The sequence below is a fragment of the Bactrocera tryoni genome, chromosome 4 (genome assembly GCF_016617805.1).
Source record: "Bactrocera tryoni isolate S06 chromosome 4, CSIRO_BtryS06_freeze2, whole genome shotgun sequence".
In the NCBI taxonomy this organism is placed as follows: domain Eukaryota; kingdom Metazoa; phylum Arthropoda; class Insecta; order Diptera; family Tephritidae; genus Bactrocera; species Bactrocera tryoni.
Window position 1 is genome coordinate 47,348,491 of NC_052502.1, and position 17,216 is coordinate 47,365,706.

A 17,216-nucleotide genomic window follows, 5' to 3' on the forward strand; every position below is an offset into this window, starting at 1 on the left:
TGAGGACCCATCGCGATAAAGGATTCAAGTCCTACCATGTTAGTGGATGCTGCCAGCTATGGTGCGCTTGGTTATATTCCGATAGACTGTTCAGCTGTTCTCTACACTCCTGCACCAGTACCAGTAGATTTAATCTCGTAGGCAGATATTGCTTTAAGTGTTATACGTTCGTTGCGATTGTTGCGTTGGAGCTTGATATCAGCGCACCGACTTATGGCAAAGACCTCTGATTGAAATATGCTCGAAAAACTTCTTATAGGTATAGAGTTTGGTGCGTGGTCCTGGACGTTTTCGGCCCGTCGGTGTACCTCTTGATTGTACTATCCCTAAGCAGTAGTTCGAGAGTGGAATCATTCCATTCAGCCTTACTGCTAAGGGAACCTTGAACTTCTTAGTGAAGTTTACTCTTTTGGTAATGTCGTCCCTTGGGAGAAGAGCCAATGATATTGTATTATTATTATTATATTACCTCACCTATGCCAAACCCTTCTGCAAAATCTGGTAAAAAAAAATCATCACTGAAACTACTTCGTAATTTAACTGCTTAGGAAGTGTGGAACATAATAAAACACGGTATACTCGGCAAAAGTAATTCCAGCCAGTTACATAAAGCAACGAAGTTTTCTCTAAACAATTTTGGTCGGTATTCGTTTTTGTTGTTGAACGACAAAAGACATCTGTGCAGTAATTTTGTCAGGTTGACAGTTTTTGGCCGGATAAAAATTCAGTTCCGTCGCGGTTGTGGAAACCTGACTGTCATGGAAACGGCAGAAGCATTCCTCGAACTATGCAAAAAATTGCTAGGCAACTACTGTAATATTCAGAGAAAGAAAATAACAGTCTTAGATTTTTTTAAGGTACCTATTGCGAATAAAGAGCTCGAGCTTCGCCGAGAAATAGTACAGAGGTTAAATTACAAGCTGTTTAGACTGGACCTAAATATTAAGGGTTCTTACAAAAAACCATTTTTAAGTCCATTTCAATAGACACATCTAACAATCTCTTTCCTATGATTCGACTTCTTCTATAGAGCGCATTTCTCGACCCTCCCATTAGGCGACGACAACAACAACACAGAAAAAGCAATAACAATAAGAAGTAATCTCTATGTTCATATTCAACTGGAACAAAAACATATAAATTAAGGGTTAATTTCTACCGTTAGCCACGGTTAGAAATTGAGAAGCCATTACAAGGGATTTTGTAAGGGACTAGTTTTGCTCTATCGAAATTCTCTAACCAAATTAACAAAGTGTGAGAAGGTGGAGAGTACTTACATATATGTATATAATATGCATAAATGTATGTAGGTATGTATATTTAGAAACCACAAATGCCTCAATTAATTAATGGCTAACCTGGTCTGCACTCAATTAGCCGCTGACGAACGAACTAAACTCGGTGCACACGAGCACAGGGCTAATAAGCGTGTAAGCTATTAAACATTAAGTATATGTGTGTGTGTGTACGTGCGGCACAAGTAAAGGCGACAACTGGAAATATGTAACTTAGAAGCCGTGCAAATAGAAAAATAAGTCTACTCGCTACAATTGAGGCAAAAAGCGGCGAATCGATTGCTCAAATTGAAAGAGAAAAATAAGTAAATTAAGCGAAATAAAAATATAAAAAAAACTATATTTAATATAATTTCGAATCGATTTTGCGACACATGCTTGTAAATACGACTATAAATGAACAAATATACATGTACATATGTATGTGTTATATACAGTTGCACGTTTGTTTGTAAGTTGTGGAATACTGAGTGAGGCACCACACCCAAATTGCTGGAGACGACTTAACAATAATAGACCGTTTGATAGCAAACAAGCTGCTCCAGCTGGTCAGCACACACACGCACGCACGCGTATGGGGAAAGTATGAGTGTCGCTGTTGCTGGGAAGGCGCTGAGGCATCGCTATGACTAAGTGCGATATTTTAAATGTTAGCATGTGAATTTATACATACATATGTAAGTATGTATGTATATATGCATGAACAAGTGCACATACATGCATATATAATATATGTATAGAAAGATATCTGCATATATGCGCATACAAAAATCTGTCAATAAAACGTTAACATCTAATCACTATTGGCGGTCATTGCTGCCAATTGCATTGCATAAGAGTATATTATATAATCGACTTAAATTAATTTATATATTTATTTTGAGTTTATGTTATTTTATGAACTTTTATTGCAGCCAAAGTCAGAGAATTTTTTTGCTTTAGCCAAGTTGACTGTGACGTATGCTGTACACTTATACAGTTATGAACAAAAAATAGGGTCACTTTTGTGATGCATAAATATAATTAGTTCTAAATTCCGTAAGGTTTTATGAGAAGTGCAAAGCACATTAAAAACAGAATTCTATAATAATTGAAAGATTGCGAACAGAAGGAAAGTGTGAGATTGCTAAATTGAAGGTTACCAACAGCAAATTTTTACAAAAACGGAAGGTCACATAAAATGTCTGAAATACAGTCTCCGAACTAAGTATACTCTACAAATGTAAATGATTATATCTTTTCAGAAGTGAAATGTATTGCTTTATTTTTTTTTTCTATTTTGCTTATGGGTATTCTTCGCGATGAAGAACTGATAAGGAGCATGCATCAGCTTCTTTGTAGAATATGGTCGGACGAAAGCATACCTGACGATTGGATTTTAAGTTGGCCATTTTATTTAAGTTGGCCATTCACAGCAGAGCCATCAACACCTTCACCGACTCCCTTCCCGTGAATGGCGTTCTTGGAGTCAAACCACCACCCATAGCAGACGAAGAGCTCCAGCTGCCGCGAGAAACGCGTGTGACCCTTGCGCAACTTCGTTCTGTATACTTTAGCAGGTTAAACTCCTACTTATACAGAATAGACCCTGACATACCGAATGTATGTCCTGCATGCAACGAGTCTCCGCATGACACTGACCACCTCTTTGCACGCCCCACGAACCCTACTCATCTAACACCTTCCTCCCTTTGGTCCGACCCCGTCGAAACAGCATGTTTCTTGGGCCTCCCGTTAGATGTCATCGACGACAACACAAATGACACTTACCATCCCAACGGGGACTGATTTTCCGTTAAAACAACAACATTGGATTTTAAGTGAGCTCTGTCCAATCCACAAAAAGAAAGAACCCACAATCTGCGCCAACTACCGTGGCATAAGTCTACTCAACATTTCACATAAGGTTCTATCGAGCGTATTGTGTGAAAGATTGAAGCCCACCGTCAACAAAGTGATTGGACCTTATCAGTGTGGCTTCGGGCCTGGCAAATCAACAAATGGCCAGTTATTCACCATGCGCCAAATCTTGGAAAAGACCTGTGAAAGGAGAATCGACACACACCACCTCTTCGTCGATTTCAAAGCTGCTTTCGACAGCACGAAAAGGAGCTGCCTTTATGCCGCTATGTCTGAACTTGTTATCCCCGTAAAGCTTAAACGGAAAAAGCGCCGTCAGGATCGGTAAGGATCTCTTCAAGCCATTCGAAACCCAACTAGGTTTCAGACAAGGAGACTCCCTATCGTTCGACTTCTTCAATCTACTCTTGGAGAAAATTATTCGAGCTGCAGAGCTTAATCGAGCAGGTACAATCTTCAATAAGAGTGTACAGCTGCTGTCGTACGCCGATGATATTAATATCATTGGCCTAAACTCCCGCGCCGTTGGTTCTGCTTTCTCCAAACTGCATAAGGAAGCGAAGCGTATGAGTTTGGTTGTGAACGAGGACAAGACGAAATATCTCCTGTCATCAAGCAAACAGTCCTCTCTCGACGAACAAAGACCAAACTCTACTCTATAAGTCAATCATTATTCCCGTCCTGCTAATGGACGATGGATGATGGCAACATCGGATGAGTCGACGTTACGAGTTTTCGCGAGAAAGCTTCTGCGGAAGGTTTATGGTCCTTTGAGCATTTGCGAATATCGCATTCGATGGAACGATAAGCCATATGAGGTATACAACGACACTGACATAGTTAAGCGAATTAAAGAACAGCGGCTACGCCGGCTAGGTCATGTCGTCCGAATGGACGAAAACACTCCAACTCTGTAAGTATTCGTCGCAATACCCGCCGGGAGAAGCACAGGAAGAGGAGGACCTCCAATCCGTTGGAAAGACCAGATGGAAAAGGACATGGCTTCGCCAGGAATCTCCAATTGGCGCCAATCGGGTAAAACGATGAACGACAGCGCTGCTGTAAACTCAACTATAATCGCGTGAGCGGTGTCTACGCCAATAAGGAAGTCGGAATTGATAGGAATACGTTTTAAGGCATTCTAAAATTTGTCTTTATAAAAACATGGAAGTATGAGGGTGGATGCATTATTTGTGAAGGATGTTATATCTTCGCTGCAAGCGAAGTAAACTTTTTTCTTGTTTTCATTTCAATTTATGATTTATTTCACTTAGACGTTGCTTTCGTATTGGCTTTTGCAAATTATGTTACCCTAATGTTTTGCCCAAAACTGCAGTTCTATGTGTAACAGTGATATAATCACTCATAACATAACATATTTCATAAGCATATCTTATCATAATCAAATCATTTATATTTTCTAAACATACACATGTACATACTAACTATATTTGTTGACTAACGTTACCATTTACACGCGCTGTTAGAGAGGCATTAGCAATCAACACAACATTCAATAACTTTTCCAATTGCTGCATAACCACACACGTTTTATGTGATTTTAATCACTACCACAGTCAGAGGCGATTGATAACTAACCACGTAATAGCGCTCAAATATTGGCAGCGAGTTCGATATTGTTTTATGTAAGCATATTGTACTGAAGTTTATGTTTGTTATGCTTTTAGTGCGGTATCTGAAGAATGTCATGGGATTTGGTGAATGAAGTAATATATACAAAAATTTAAAGGTTAGACCAATTACACTTACGCATACATGTACATATATTTGTACACATACATATATACGCATATTTACACGCATATGTGGCATAGATTGTAATTGTAATATTTTCACACCTTCATGTGATCTTTCAATGCTAAATAATATGCTATGAGTTTATCATGCATACATAAATATGTATACGTATGTATGTATATATTTACATTTGCAAACATATTACATATAATAATGCTTTTGCCTTCTTAGTTACTGTTTTAGTGGCAGTTATTGTTTACTTCTGCTACTTCCATTCGCTGATAGGTAGGTGCTAACTTTTCTATGACACTTTCGTTAGAGAAACGTAAATTAGAGATAATTTGTTAGCTGAATATCGAAGTTTATTATTATTGAAAACTAAACAGCCAATGGAGACATAAATATTTTACATATTATTGATGACAGAAGCCATTTCAACTTGATCTCAGGAAATTCGGCTTTTAGTGCACCGGGAGATAGAAAATAGTGTTAAGTCCGCAGAACTCCTCAAAACAAAACAAAACAAAACAAAAACAAAATCGCTACAGTTTTACCAAACAAAAGTAAAGTTACTGGTTTAGATAAATAGAAAATTAGGGCTTTGCACTGCGACTTATGGTCTTTTGTACACTCTCCTATATCACATATGGCCACAACAGTCCAGCATTCTGAACAATTCCAGGAGCTTGCTAGGTGCAACTGAGGCGATGTGAAGCCTGTATGTCACAAAGCCGGCAGTTTGCACAAGAGACTATGCCCATGTTAGACAAGTGCTTTCTGACCCTGCTGTGCCCTGAATAAAGCGCGACAAGGAGTCGGAATTTGTCTCAGTGGAGATTGATCGTTCATTTTATTCAAATGTACAGAATTTAATGTACTTTAAAAATCGGTGATTCGTTTTGAAATATTTGAATTTCATTGATTTCGTAATCGATCTGCAGGAGAATCTTTGGAAAAGGCGTCTAGTGGAAAAATCTTAAAAATATCTCAAATTCAAATGTCGAAAAAAAGGAAACTTATTATTAATGTAGATGAAAACAGGCAAAGACCGAAGGACTAGTAAAAGTTTTGATTTTTGACAAAGAAAAAGTTCAAAACGCCTCTGAAAACGGTGTTTCGTCAGATACGCCTTTTATGTTTTGTGAGATGATTACACGAAGTTAAAACATTCTTACAAAAATGCTTCTATCTCCATCACCTTCAAAATTTCGAAAAATATAATACATGAATGTACGTTGAATATATTTGCAAAAACAAGAATCGATTGTTTGAAATTCACAAATGGATATAAAATAATGACCTTTAATGCAAACACTGTTGAAATATGCCAAGTGAAAGGGAAAATAATAATGAACCGACTTAAGTATACATATGTATGTATATACTATCAAACCAATAGCCCTAGAAATACAGATAACTTTAACATGCTGTTTACATAAAATAATTAGCGTGTCTTTGTCAAAATTATAAACATTTTGTATGGTACCTATGCTAGTGAAACGTAAATCACTGTTCAAAGTCATCTCCAATTTTTAAAAAGAAAATATTGTAAATTTATATATTGACAGAAAATATTTACATATTTGAAAAACTTTCATATATCAACACAAATATATTATTTTATTTATAAATCAAGTTATATATTTAAGCAGTTTTGTATACCACACAACAAAATACAACTGAAAGGAAGGCAATAAACTCACCACGGGACAGTAGAAAAATAATAATGAATCAACAAAGAAATGTCCTTCAAAAGTCAACATGAATAAATTAAGTGAGCATGAACAAGAAATAGAATGAAAATATAAAACAGAATAAAGAAAAAATCATTTTTGTTTATATAATCATTTTATTAAATTTAGTGCCGGTGTGGGTAGCATAAATGTTTACAGGTTGCCAGTTGCCGGCACACATATAAATTACATGCATTTAGTATGAATGGAGACGTTAACAAAAACCAAATCTGTGCTATAGTAAGCATCTGGAATTGATAGCTTCTTTAGATATAGCATATGTATTTAATGGAAACAATTCGCACATTTCCTGCCTATGAAAAAACTGTGTAAGACCACATGCATACATATGTACATATTGTATATACATACGTACAAATGCGTGAGTAAGCAAATACTGTATTTATGAAGAAATATTTTTAGCTTTAGTTATTTTTTTATCTCATGCGAGATACCACCCAACACAGCATACTAAAAATTGTGGCATAGCGCAAAGGAAATAGCAAAATTGTCTCATTTAAGCACAGTTGTTGGCTACTTGCCATTAAAAAATCATTCACTTGAAAGTACAATAAAAAAGAATTTGGAAATAGTGCTCAATTCGCACGCAAAAAGTCATAAAATAACTGAAATCTTATGTATACATTTTCTAATTTTGCACTCGAGTTGAATAATGGTTGAAAAATTAACAGCAAACTGAGCAGATTCCAAGTGATAACTTGCAAAACAGGATATGCAAAGCCTGCCGGCAACTTCCTGTGCAAACCACACTACTAACTAGTTAAGATTCACCCATCCAAGGGCAAAAGAAAGGTGTGAACGAGGAGAGAATGTGTGTGAGAGAGAGTAGGCAATTGCCATAAAAGTTTTCTATTTTCAGCAAATATTATCAGATGTGAATCAGGTTCAACACGTTTCTGCGGCAGTAGCAGCAGCAGCATTTGAGTGAGAATAAAAGTTGTAACAAGAAGATCGCAACCAAAAAAATCAAAAAGTGCACCAAGAAACAACATAAAGTAGAGGAAGGTATGTAGGAATTCCTAAGAAGCACAGATAGAAGCAATGAGGAACAGTCAACAGTTTCACCGGGGGCAGCGTACACATGTGGAGCAGCATGACGCACAAAATCGACTATGGCTACAGCTGGCACCAAGCTATAACGTCAAGTGCGCGAAAATAACTTGCAAGTTAGGCAAATTCATCGAGAATAAGAAAATTGTGTACGAGGCGGCAAAAATTACCACAATAAAAAATCAAAAAACGCTGCAAGTTGTTGGTGGAAGTTCAACCACGCGGAAGATAGCTACCATGATCAACGCGAATACTAGTGCTTGTGTTGCTGTCATAGACGGCGACGAAAACAGAAACACACGAAGTAGGCCATACTGGGCTTAGTGGTACATACATATCTTTGTACATGAATGATGCTGCTTGTACGATCCGGCGAAGGTGGATATACGCGAATATGAGCTTCCAAGTGAATTTGTGTCGATTGCGACACCACACAAAACTGTGCATGAATGTGCTCTGCGCCCAATTGACCAAATGAAAATATTAAACAAGCAGCCAAATGTAGACAATACTATTACGTACTACTTTGCTAGTTGCTTTACATTTTTCCACTTGGACATGGTTATTTGTCGTAAAAGAGTGAAGAACGTCACAGGGGCGTTGCCGAGCTATCAAAAACGGCTTGACAGTGTTTTTTGGCCAGCTACAACATATCAACCACTTTATTTAATGCAAACGCAAATTTGCTTTTGTACACAGAAAATAAATTGCCACTGTTGAGTGCTTTGGTGCTAGCAATCGCCGACAAGTAAATTTAAAAATAAACTATGGAATCATACAATGAATGTGTCCATAACACCCAGTCACATCACCCACTAACGCGAAAATAACAAAAAAAAAATTAACAAAAAAAAAATTTCAACTCTGATGAAACGTCTTCTTTCCAATCGCAAATTATATTACTAATGTCAAAAATATTTAAAATATGGCTTAGCGCATTTATGTAAATAACATTTCATTTACCGAATCCAAATTAAAAAGCGAGGAGACTTTTTTGATGAAGCCACCACCACTACCACTGCCATCTTGACGCTTCTTCTTACGCGTTGTCATCTCGTTGCGCCACACAAACACTAATCCTCAAGAAATTATCCTATATAAAAAGGCACTTTTTCACTATTTTCTAGCGTTTTTTACGCTTATCCCGTCACGAAATCACTGGCAGCCAATTGCTATGGATGTCACTCGCTGCTGTATTGCGTTCGTTCGACTTTATTTCAAATTCAATTCAGAATATTTACGCGCACGAAAAATAAAAAATAAACATTTCTATGATATAAAAACACTGCGCGACGAGCTAAAGTTGCTTGCTTCCTTTTTTCTTCTTCTATTTTCACACGCCGTTAATGTTTGTTGTCCACTTTCTGCTCTCTCTCGCTGTCGCGACGTTTTAAAACAATTGCTCGCTCTCTCCTTTTCTATTCTCTCATTTACTTTCTGTCACTTTTTCCTCTTGGCGATTATTTCGCGTGCTTCAACACTACCTCTGTCACCGCACTGATTCTACTTTTTACTTTTGTTTCGCTACAACGGCTGTAATTTTTTCATGTTGCATACAACTATTTACTTTTTAGAACATGTAGTTTATTTTTAGCATTTTCAATTTTTTTCGCGTTTTTTTTCGTTTGCGCACGCAATCTCGCGACAACTGCAGCACTCTGGAGCTACGAGCGCTTGACTAAATTAACAAACCGTCCGCGAATGTAAAGACCGCAGCACTTTGCTGACGACAATAAACATGTAACGCGGCAACGAGCCCAGTGACACCACCTTCAGCCATTGCTCTGTCTATGACCGCTCGACATTGCAACTCTAACAAAAAATTAAACACTAGGAATTGCAAAATATATGTTATGGCTGTGCCAATTGGAAACACAAATACTGCGTTTACTTTTTTATTTAATATGTTTACAATATTCGCGCGTTATTGAGTTTCAACTTTGTTGTGTCGAAGTCCCTCGGTTAACAAAATAATACAAAACGTTCACTGCCAGCGCAACATGTTTACGGCCGCATCAATTCGATACTCGAAGCAAAACTTATTTTACAATTATTTCACACAGCTGGCAATGCTCCACAACTATTTGACACTCACAAATCTAAATTTCTGTTCGTTGGCTCTTTCATTGTCCATCACTTGAGTAACTTTCAACTGCTATGAAACGTTTTATTAGTTGCTTAAACTACACTTTTTCATTATCAAAGGAATCCAGTTCACTAAAACACTGTTTATTTATTAGTTAGGTTTAATTTTTTACAGTTCTTAACACGAAAACAATGATTTGTATGCGTAACGAAATGCCGCTACGCAAGCAACACCCGAATTGGAGAAGAGGCGAAAACAAAAGCAAAAAAGAAATGAAGAGAGCGCGTAAAAATGATTGGCAACATTCTCAATGAACTTGTTGCGGCGCACAGTGATGCCACAGCGCGTAAGAATAGCGCAGCTAGCTGTGGTGAATTTGTTGAATAACTATACATGGTAAATGGGAACCCATTGATATTTTGATAATTGGAAAAGGATTTTAATAAAATATTTTAAACTAATTTAGTTAAATAAATTTAAAAAACTGCATTAATAATAATTGAAAAAAAATTTAAAATAAGAAACATAAAAAATGATTGATATTTGTGATTAGAAATACGAAAATATATTAAAAATATAAAAATGAAATCAAAAGTTATATACAAACCTTATTGTTCAGCGAAATAAAATAAAATGCAACATGCCATACAAAAAACTTAAGCAGCACTTTTATTTATTAAGAATTGACAAATGAATTGTTAAGCAATTACAAAAATCATATAAAAACATACAAGCTAAATAAACATATTTATTAATTTATTAAATATATGAGTAAATTAAAAGTAATTAATAATATATTAACACAAGCGACAAAATGCAGAATTACAACAAAACTAATAATCAGTTTTTTTATTGGCATATTAGGGATCTCAGCACGAGCAATAATTAGCGCAATAAATGAAAAACGTACAAAAAGAAACGAAAATTATTTTTTTTCGCACTAAAATTGCGTAATATAGGAAAAACGTTAATGACATGAAAATCGTAAGCAAACGAGCATTATAATTTATTGTTAAGTTGTTGTGACACAAAAACATTAACGTATTAAGCGAGCGGAAACGAAAAATTGGCAAAAGGGCGCAGGGAATAAAGGATGGGGACACTACCGCACCTTATTTCCTTACTAATTTTACTGCTTAAGCGGGGCATATAAGTGGCAAGTATAAGAATTAATTAGTACATGACTATATATAAAATTATAATGCGAGGCTGCCGAGAAATAATTTTCCTAATTTCAAATATTAATATTCCTATATTTGAGTTTAAAGGGTGCTTCTAGTGTGAAATTTATGAAAAAGTAGTATTTTTTTAATATTTCGATAGTCTATACATTTCAAAATATCATACTTATAATTGTTTAAGTTATATTTTGAGTTACAGGCTTATAAAGTGTAGCCGCTGAGTTCAATCAGCTTCACCAGTTTATTTTTAAAGGGTTACATGAGTTTACGTGTTTCAAAAAGTTTAATTTTTTATTGTCTTATCAAATTCTACAACACCTCTAGAATATTGTCCTAAATTCAAGTTTAATTTTTAAGTTGATCCAAGTAATAATCTCGGAGATATAGCTTTGAGAACATGCGCGCTCGAGGCTAGCTGGGCTAAGTGCGCCGTCTTTAAACTCGTTTTTCTCGAAACTGTGTCATTGAAGTCGGTTGACAAGATTTCTCGAGAACTACTCAACCGATCTTTATGAAATTTTACACAGGTCTTTGAGATACAATTCTTAAAAAATTGTACGAAATATTTCTTTTACGATTACAACTATTTGAAAAAAAAAAATGTCGCGAAATTTTCACTGAAATTTAAATTTTTTTGTAAAAATGTTTGCCAAAAATCGAATTTAAAATGGATTTTCCTTCTTCCGAGTTCTAAGTTAAGGTTTTAACTAAAACAAAATTTTTTTCACTTCAGATGATCCTGTAAGGAGTTATCCTGCCAACGCGAGCGCATCTGTTTTCAGAGGGGTTACAGGAAATGGCGTCGCAATAGCCGAGTTTAGAATATTTTTTTCCACAAATTTAAGAATTTCTTCGTCTTGATAAAAAATTCTTATAAAATATTTATAGGAAACCCATGTAACCGTCTAACGCGGTTGGAGATCGCATGTAACCCAACAAATATTTAATATTTTTCTTAAAAAATTTTAAAATATAACCTTAAAAATGTAAAAAAAATTTAAACAGTATTTTTTTTAACTCTCAAAAATGGCCTTGTTTTAAGAAGTCACTCTAGCTGTGTCACTTAATTCAATTGGAACTCCGATTAATAATTCAAGTACGTTTTAGACTGACCATTAGGACTATAAAGCAATTTTCAGCAACGAAAGTGGTCACAAAAAAAAAACAACCGACGTAAAAACGTAATGACATTATTAAAATCCAAGAAGTTTCTTCTCCGCTGGCTTAAAGCGAGCAGATGTGTATATAAACTTTGACAAAGCATGAATTAATTGCCCATTTGTAGGCAATTAAAGTGGTAAATTGGCGTTATGCAAACGTCTGAATTCGAAACAATGTTATTGTTGTTATTGCTATTGCATTGGCTATTGTGTTTGTTATTATTGTAGACATTGGCACTTACAGCTTCGCTGCTCACAGTGTCCACATTGGTATTGGGCTGTTGCTGCTGCTGCTGCTGTTGCTGCCGGTTATGATAGGGCGCCGATTCAGGCGAACGGGCCGCCGCCTTTGCGGCGCTGCTGCTGCCGCCCTCACTTGCACCAGTACCGCTAGCGCTAACTCCCGCACTCTCTTTGGGAATGTCGGCGTCGCCATCGACTTTCATGCGCTGATTCTGCAAAATAGAAATAAAAAGAAAAAAACTTCATAAGTTCTTACTTTTTGACATCATTTCACGTAATTAGTACTTAGCACACAGTGTACAGTAACAGTGCGCAATAATAGCATTAAAATTAATGTGAAAAAAATGTGAGGCAACAAAATATGTATTTTAAATGACATATTAACAAATGGGAACTATACACAGTTGTGCTGTATTTTTGGAGCGCGCTCTTACGCCGCCATTAGTGCATGAGACGCTGCCAACACTTACATTAGCGCAACAGCAGGCGTACTGAGAGCCGCCGCCGCCACTGCCACTATTGCTGCTACTCTTTTTGCCGCTGTGCGCTTCAGCGCTGCCAGTGGGCGTTTTTGCTGCGCCCACCGGCGTCGTTGCACTGCTGCTGCCGTGTTTCGTGGGCGCCGGTGCTGCCGGCGCTGCTGCTAGCGGTGGCGCAACTAACTGTCTGCGCCGTCGACGTATACGCACTGGCGAACGCGCACCGACATAGTTGGAGAAGCGTCGACGCGAATGCCGAACGATTGACACCCAGTCAATCATGTTTTGTTTTTAAATTGTTTCTTTCAATTTTTTCTTTTTTAAATTTAAATCACTAAAATTATGTGCTTGTATGTTAGGCGCGGCGATGACTTTTCTTTTGAGCATTAAATAGTAGGTACTTTTGTCTAGTTGCACACTGTCAGTTTTGTTTGTGTAATTAGCATATTGCATTGGAGCAGCCATTTTAAAAGCGCTCTGCATTAAATTTTGCCTCCGTGAAATCAGCCATTTTATGTACCGTGTTTAAGCAATTTCGAATTTTGCACAGTCACTTAATTAGGATCGCAGGTATAGAAGAAGCAGCTACATAAGTTAACGTTAATATAAAATTTTTTGTAGTTTGCCAGGAAGGTTTTAAAACCCAGAAGGAAACGTCGAAGACTCTTTAAAATATATATGTATGTATACATATGTACAAATGAACAGTATAACTAGCTGAGTTAATTCAGCTATGTATGTTTGTATGTCTGCCTCTTTACGCGTACTAGTGCCTCAATTTTTGAGATATCGCTCTGAAATTCTGCAGACGTCCTTTAAGGAGCTCCTCATTTGTCGGAACCGCTGATATCGGACCACTATAGCGTATAACTTCCATACAAAATGAACGATCAAAATTTAGTTCTTCTATGGAAAATTGTATTATTCGACGAGATATCTTCATGAAAATGGGCACATACTATTTTCCAAAACAATGCTACAATCGCCGAATAAATTGTTTAAATCGGACCACTATAGCACATAGCTGTCATACAAATTGACGGATCAAACTAAGGATATTGTATGGAAAATTTTTCATTTGCTACGGTGCTACCGAAATTAACGTTTTTCTTGCTTTCTTTATAATCATGGAGTACATGTAAGTTTATCCTTAATGACAGTTGTTGCTAACGAGCAAAAGAAAACAGCGAAAATTAAGGATATCCGCGTAAAGCTATTACGTATCAACGCAAACACGGTTTAGATGTTATTAAGCTAACGCGCGGAAGTAATTACAGCCGGCGAAACCATTAAAGGTGCCCCCCGCATGTGCGCATTAACGCATTTTAATATAATAATGAAAATTACTTTATTTTTGCTTGAACTTTTTTTTTACTTTTCAACTCTGACACATTTCCAACACTTTGCAAGAAAACTTATGAAGAACAATGTGCGCAAGTAATTCATTGTTTTCCGCTAAATATACAAGTATTTGTTCTAAACATTTATATGAAACTGTCATAAAAAGACACTTACGCGAGAAGAATGCTCAAAATAAAAAGCGCAATGTAAGGACCATATAACTTTAGACACATGTAATGAAAGCACACTCAGTTGACGAATGCTGTCAAACCAGAATGAATATGGTAAAGAAATGCAAACAAATAACATAAAACTAACGCATGCTGGCAATGCCATTGTGCGCTCCACAATACCCGTTGACAATATCAGCAACAAAATAAATTCATTCGAGTATCAAAACAAAAAAGAAAACACTCAAGCACATGCACGCGCACATATTAGGCCAAAAAACGTTTAAAATCTGTGCCAGTACAAGATTTAACACTTTTTGTTTCGTAACGCAACGCTTAGCAACCATCCAATGCATAACAAGCGTACACACAATGCGCATAACACTAGCTAGTCGTGGGCGCGGTGGCAAGCAGCTCAAGCGACTGTGGCCATTTAAGGATACGCCGAGATTTTTTGGCACGCCGGCAGCTTGTTCGGTGTGTGCAGCAGTTGACACCCCCGCCTGGGGGTCACACAAATGCCTGTATAAATTTTCGCTGCCAAAGGATTGCATGAATAATGTTAAGGTGGCGTTAAATTGTGTGTAAACGCCCCACTATACAATAGGATTTATGCTCGAATATAATACCATTTGTAGTTTATGTTGCTTTTTTCGTTGCCAGCTAAAGTGCTTCGTTTTGTTATGGCATAGGAAAAGCCGCGGGAAAGGATAATAACGCATTAGCAGAGATTGCTGGCCTGCTTGCTTTTCGCTAACAAATATGAATGACATGCTGTTGTATGTATGTACGGCGTGTACTATATACATAAATATGAATTTATATCCCTTTGACGAATCGGTTATGAGTACACTGAAGCAACAAATTATTGTCAGCGCGTTTTGTAACATTTGCCGAACAGCCATGCGATTGAGAAGAATTTAGTGTATTTAAAGCTCGTTAAGCTAAATTTTGTATAATAATGATAAATCAGCTGTGGTTTGTTTACATTTTTTGGTGACCTTTTGTTGGACATATGATTGAAAGAAAAATTACAAATTTTAATTCTTTAGTCTTTAACAGAAGGTTATTTTGGAGTTTTTTAACGAATAGGGTAATAATGTATATAAAACAAGAAAAAATGTATGATTCGGCTGCACCGAAACTATAATACCCTTGATAGGTACATTTCTTATTGGATAAGTAGTAGTGTAGCAATATGCTATAGTGATCCGATCTGAACAATTTCCTCGAAGGTTGCATTATTGCCCTGTACAACAACCCTTGCCAAAATACATAAAGATATCTCGCCAAATGAAAAAAGGTTCCACATAAGGACTGAATTATAAGCGGTCAGTATGTGTGGAAGCTAAGTATATGCCACAGTGGCTCGAACTAAATAATTTGTTTGTAGATTGTACCGTAAATCATCCCGAATTTTGTGAAAAAAAGTTTCTGTACCATATCCGCGACTTCTTGGTGAGAAGAAAACGTGTGCAAAATTTGAGACCGTTTGCAAAAATACAGACAGAGTCAGACTCACGCCGATCCTTTATTTGCACATATATTTTATATAATAGGCCCTAGACGTAACCTGCTGGGTATAACAAACTTCGTGGCGAACTTAGTACACCCTGTTTAGGGTACGCATACTCGTATTTGACTTTTAAGACAGGCCAGCTCTACAAGTCCCTCATCATTCCTCAAATGATCAAGGATATCATCTGATGAGTCGGCCTTAGGAGTTTTCGAATGAAAGGTTACGCGGAAGATTTATGGTCCTTTGCGCATTGGCAACGGCGAGAACCGCAGTCGATGGCACGATGAACTGTAAGAGATTTACGACAACAATGAAGTAGTTCAGCGATTCAAGAGATAGCGGCTGTGCTAGCTAGTCAAGTTGTTCGGATGAAAGAGAACACTTCAGCTTTGAAGGTTTTCGATTCAGTAACTTCCGGTGTGAGTAGAGAAAAAGGAAGGCATCCACTCTGTTGGAGAGATTAGGTGGAATAGGAGCTGTCTGAACTTGGTATTTTTGTCTATAGCCACGTAAACGGTGTCTACGCCAGCAAAGAAGAAGATCCAGCTTTTGTTTCTAGACCACTCTGCTCTGTTGCCAATGAAAATCTACTACAAAAACTACCCGGTTCTAATAATTTGCCCATCACTGTATATAGTTTAACAAGCACGCGTAAGCACTTTCTATTATAATCGCAATTTGCATTTAAAATTCATCATCCATAGTTTGCTTGAGTTGCTGTCGTCGACAATCCTCTGATGACATAGCTATACATAGAAGGGTTTTGATTGTAATTTCTGCTTATTGCGTTGTTTGGACAATTCTTGTAATTTTGCGATATGCATTTTTTTTGCTATCTATTTTCTTTCTTTTAGCTATATTACTGTGGTATTTGCCTGCAATTTCCTAAGGGTTAGCTGAGGTGGTTAAAATGAATAATGAAATGGACTGCCTTTGGCATAGTCATCTTGTGCTCTGAGTTTGCACGGTTTAAAATGAGATCATCAAATAATTAAGAAGCTGAGAAATGATGGTATTAGTTGTATATGTATAGTGAGACCATTACATAATAAGATATATGTATGTGACCTGAACTACGAAAAGGGGGCTTAGGTGTCAAAAAAAAGGAGAACAATTAATGAGATAACGAGAAACTGACGATTATTTTTAACAGCTTTTCCCAGAAAACTAGTTTTCGCACGTTAGCCCCCTTTTCGTAGACCAGGTCACATATATATATTTAATCATGCATTAATTTTCTTTTGCAAAAAATTAAAATTTTTTGGCTTTTGTTATCTGAGCAATTGTATTTGCCATTGGCTTAAACGAGAGATCGCATCA

The 17,216-nt window shown here is 36.8% G+C and overlaps 2 protein-coding genes across 6 annotated transcripts in view; both read right to left on the reverse strand.

The window, feature by feature from the left end:
* Window positions 1-10,050, reverse strand: part of LOC120774786 (disks large 1 tumor suppressor protein) — a 58,688-nt gene extending 48,638 nt beyond the window's left edge. For 3 of the 5 annotated variants that reach the window (XM_040104567.1, XM_040104566.1, XM_040104564.1), the window contains exon 1: window positions 8,681-10,049. In XM_040104567.1, coding sequence (XP_039960501.1) covers window positions 8,681-8,770 — 90 coding nt within the window. In that variant the 5' untranslated portion in view covers window positions 8,771-10,049. Of the gene's footprint in view, window positions 1-8,680 lie in introns of all 5 variants that reach the window. The other 2 variants (XM_040104565.1, XM_040104568.1) reach the window with 1 other exon arrangement.
* Window positions 10,051-11,814: 1,764 nt separating this feature from the next.
* The window catches only part of LOC120774787, a 65,516-nt gene continuing 60,114 nt past the window's right edge, over window positions 11,815-17,216 (reverse strand). The window contains exon 5 of the mRNA XM_040104569.1: window positions 11,815-12,599. Coding sequence (XP_039960503.1) covers window positions 12,252-12,599 — 348 coding nt within the window. The 3' untranslated portion in view covers window positions 11,815-12,251. The remainder of the gene's footprint in view (window positions 12,600-17,216) is intronic.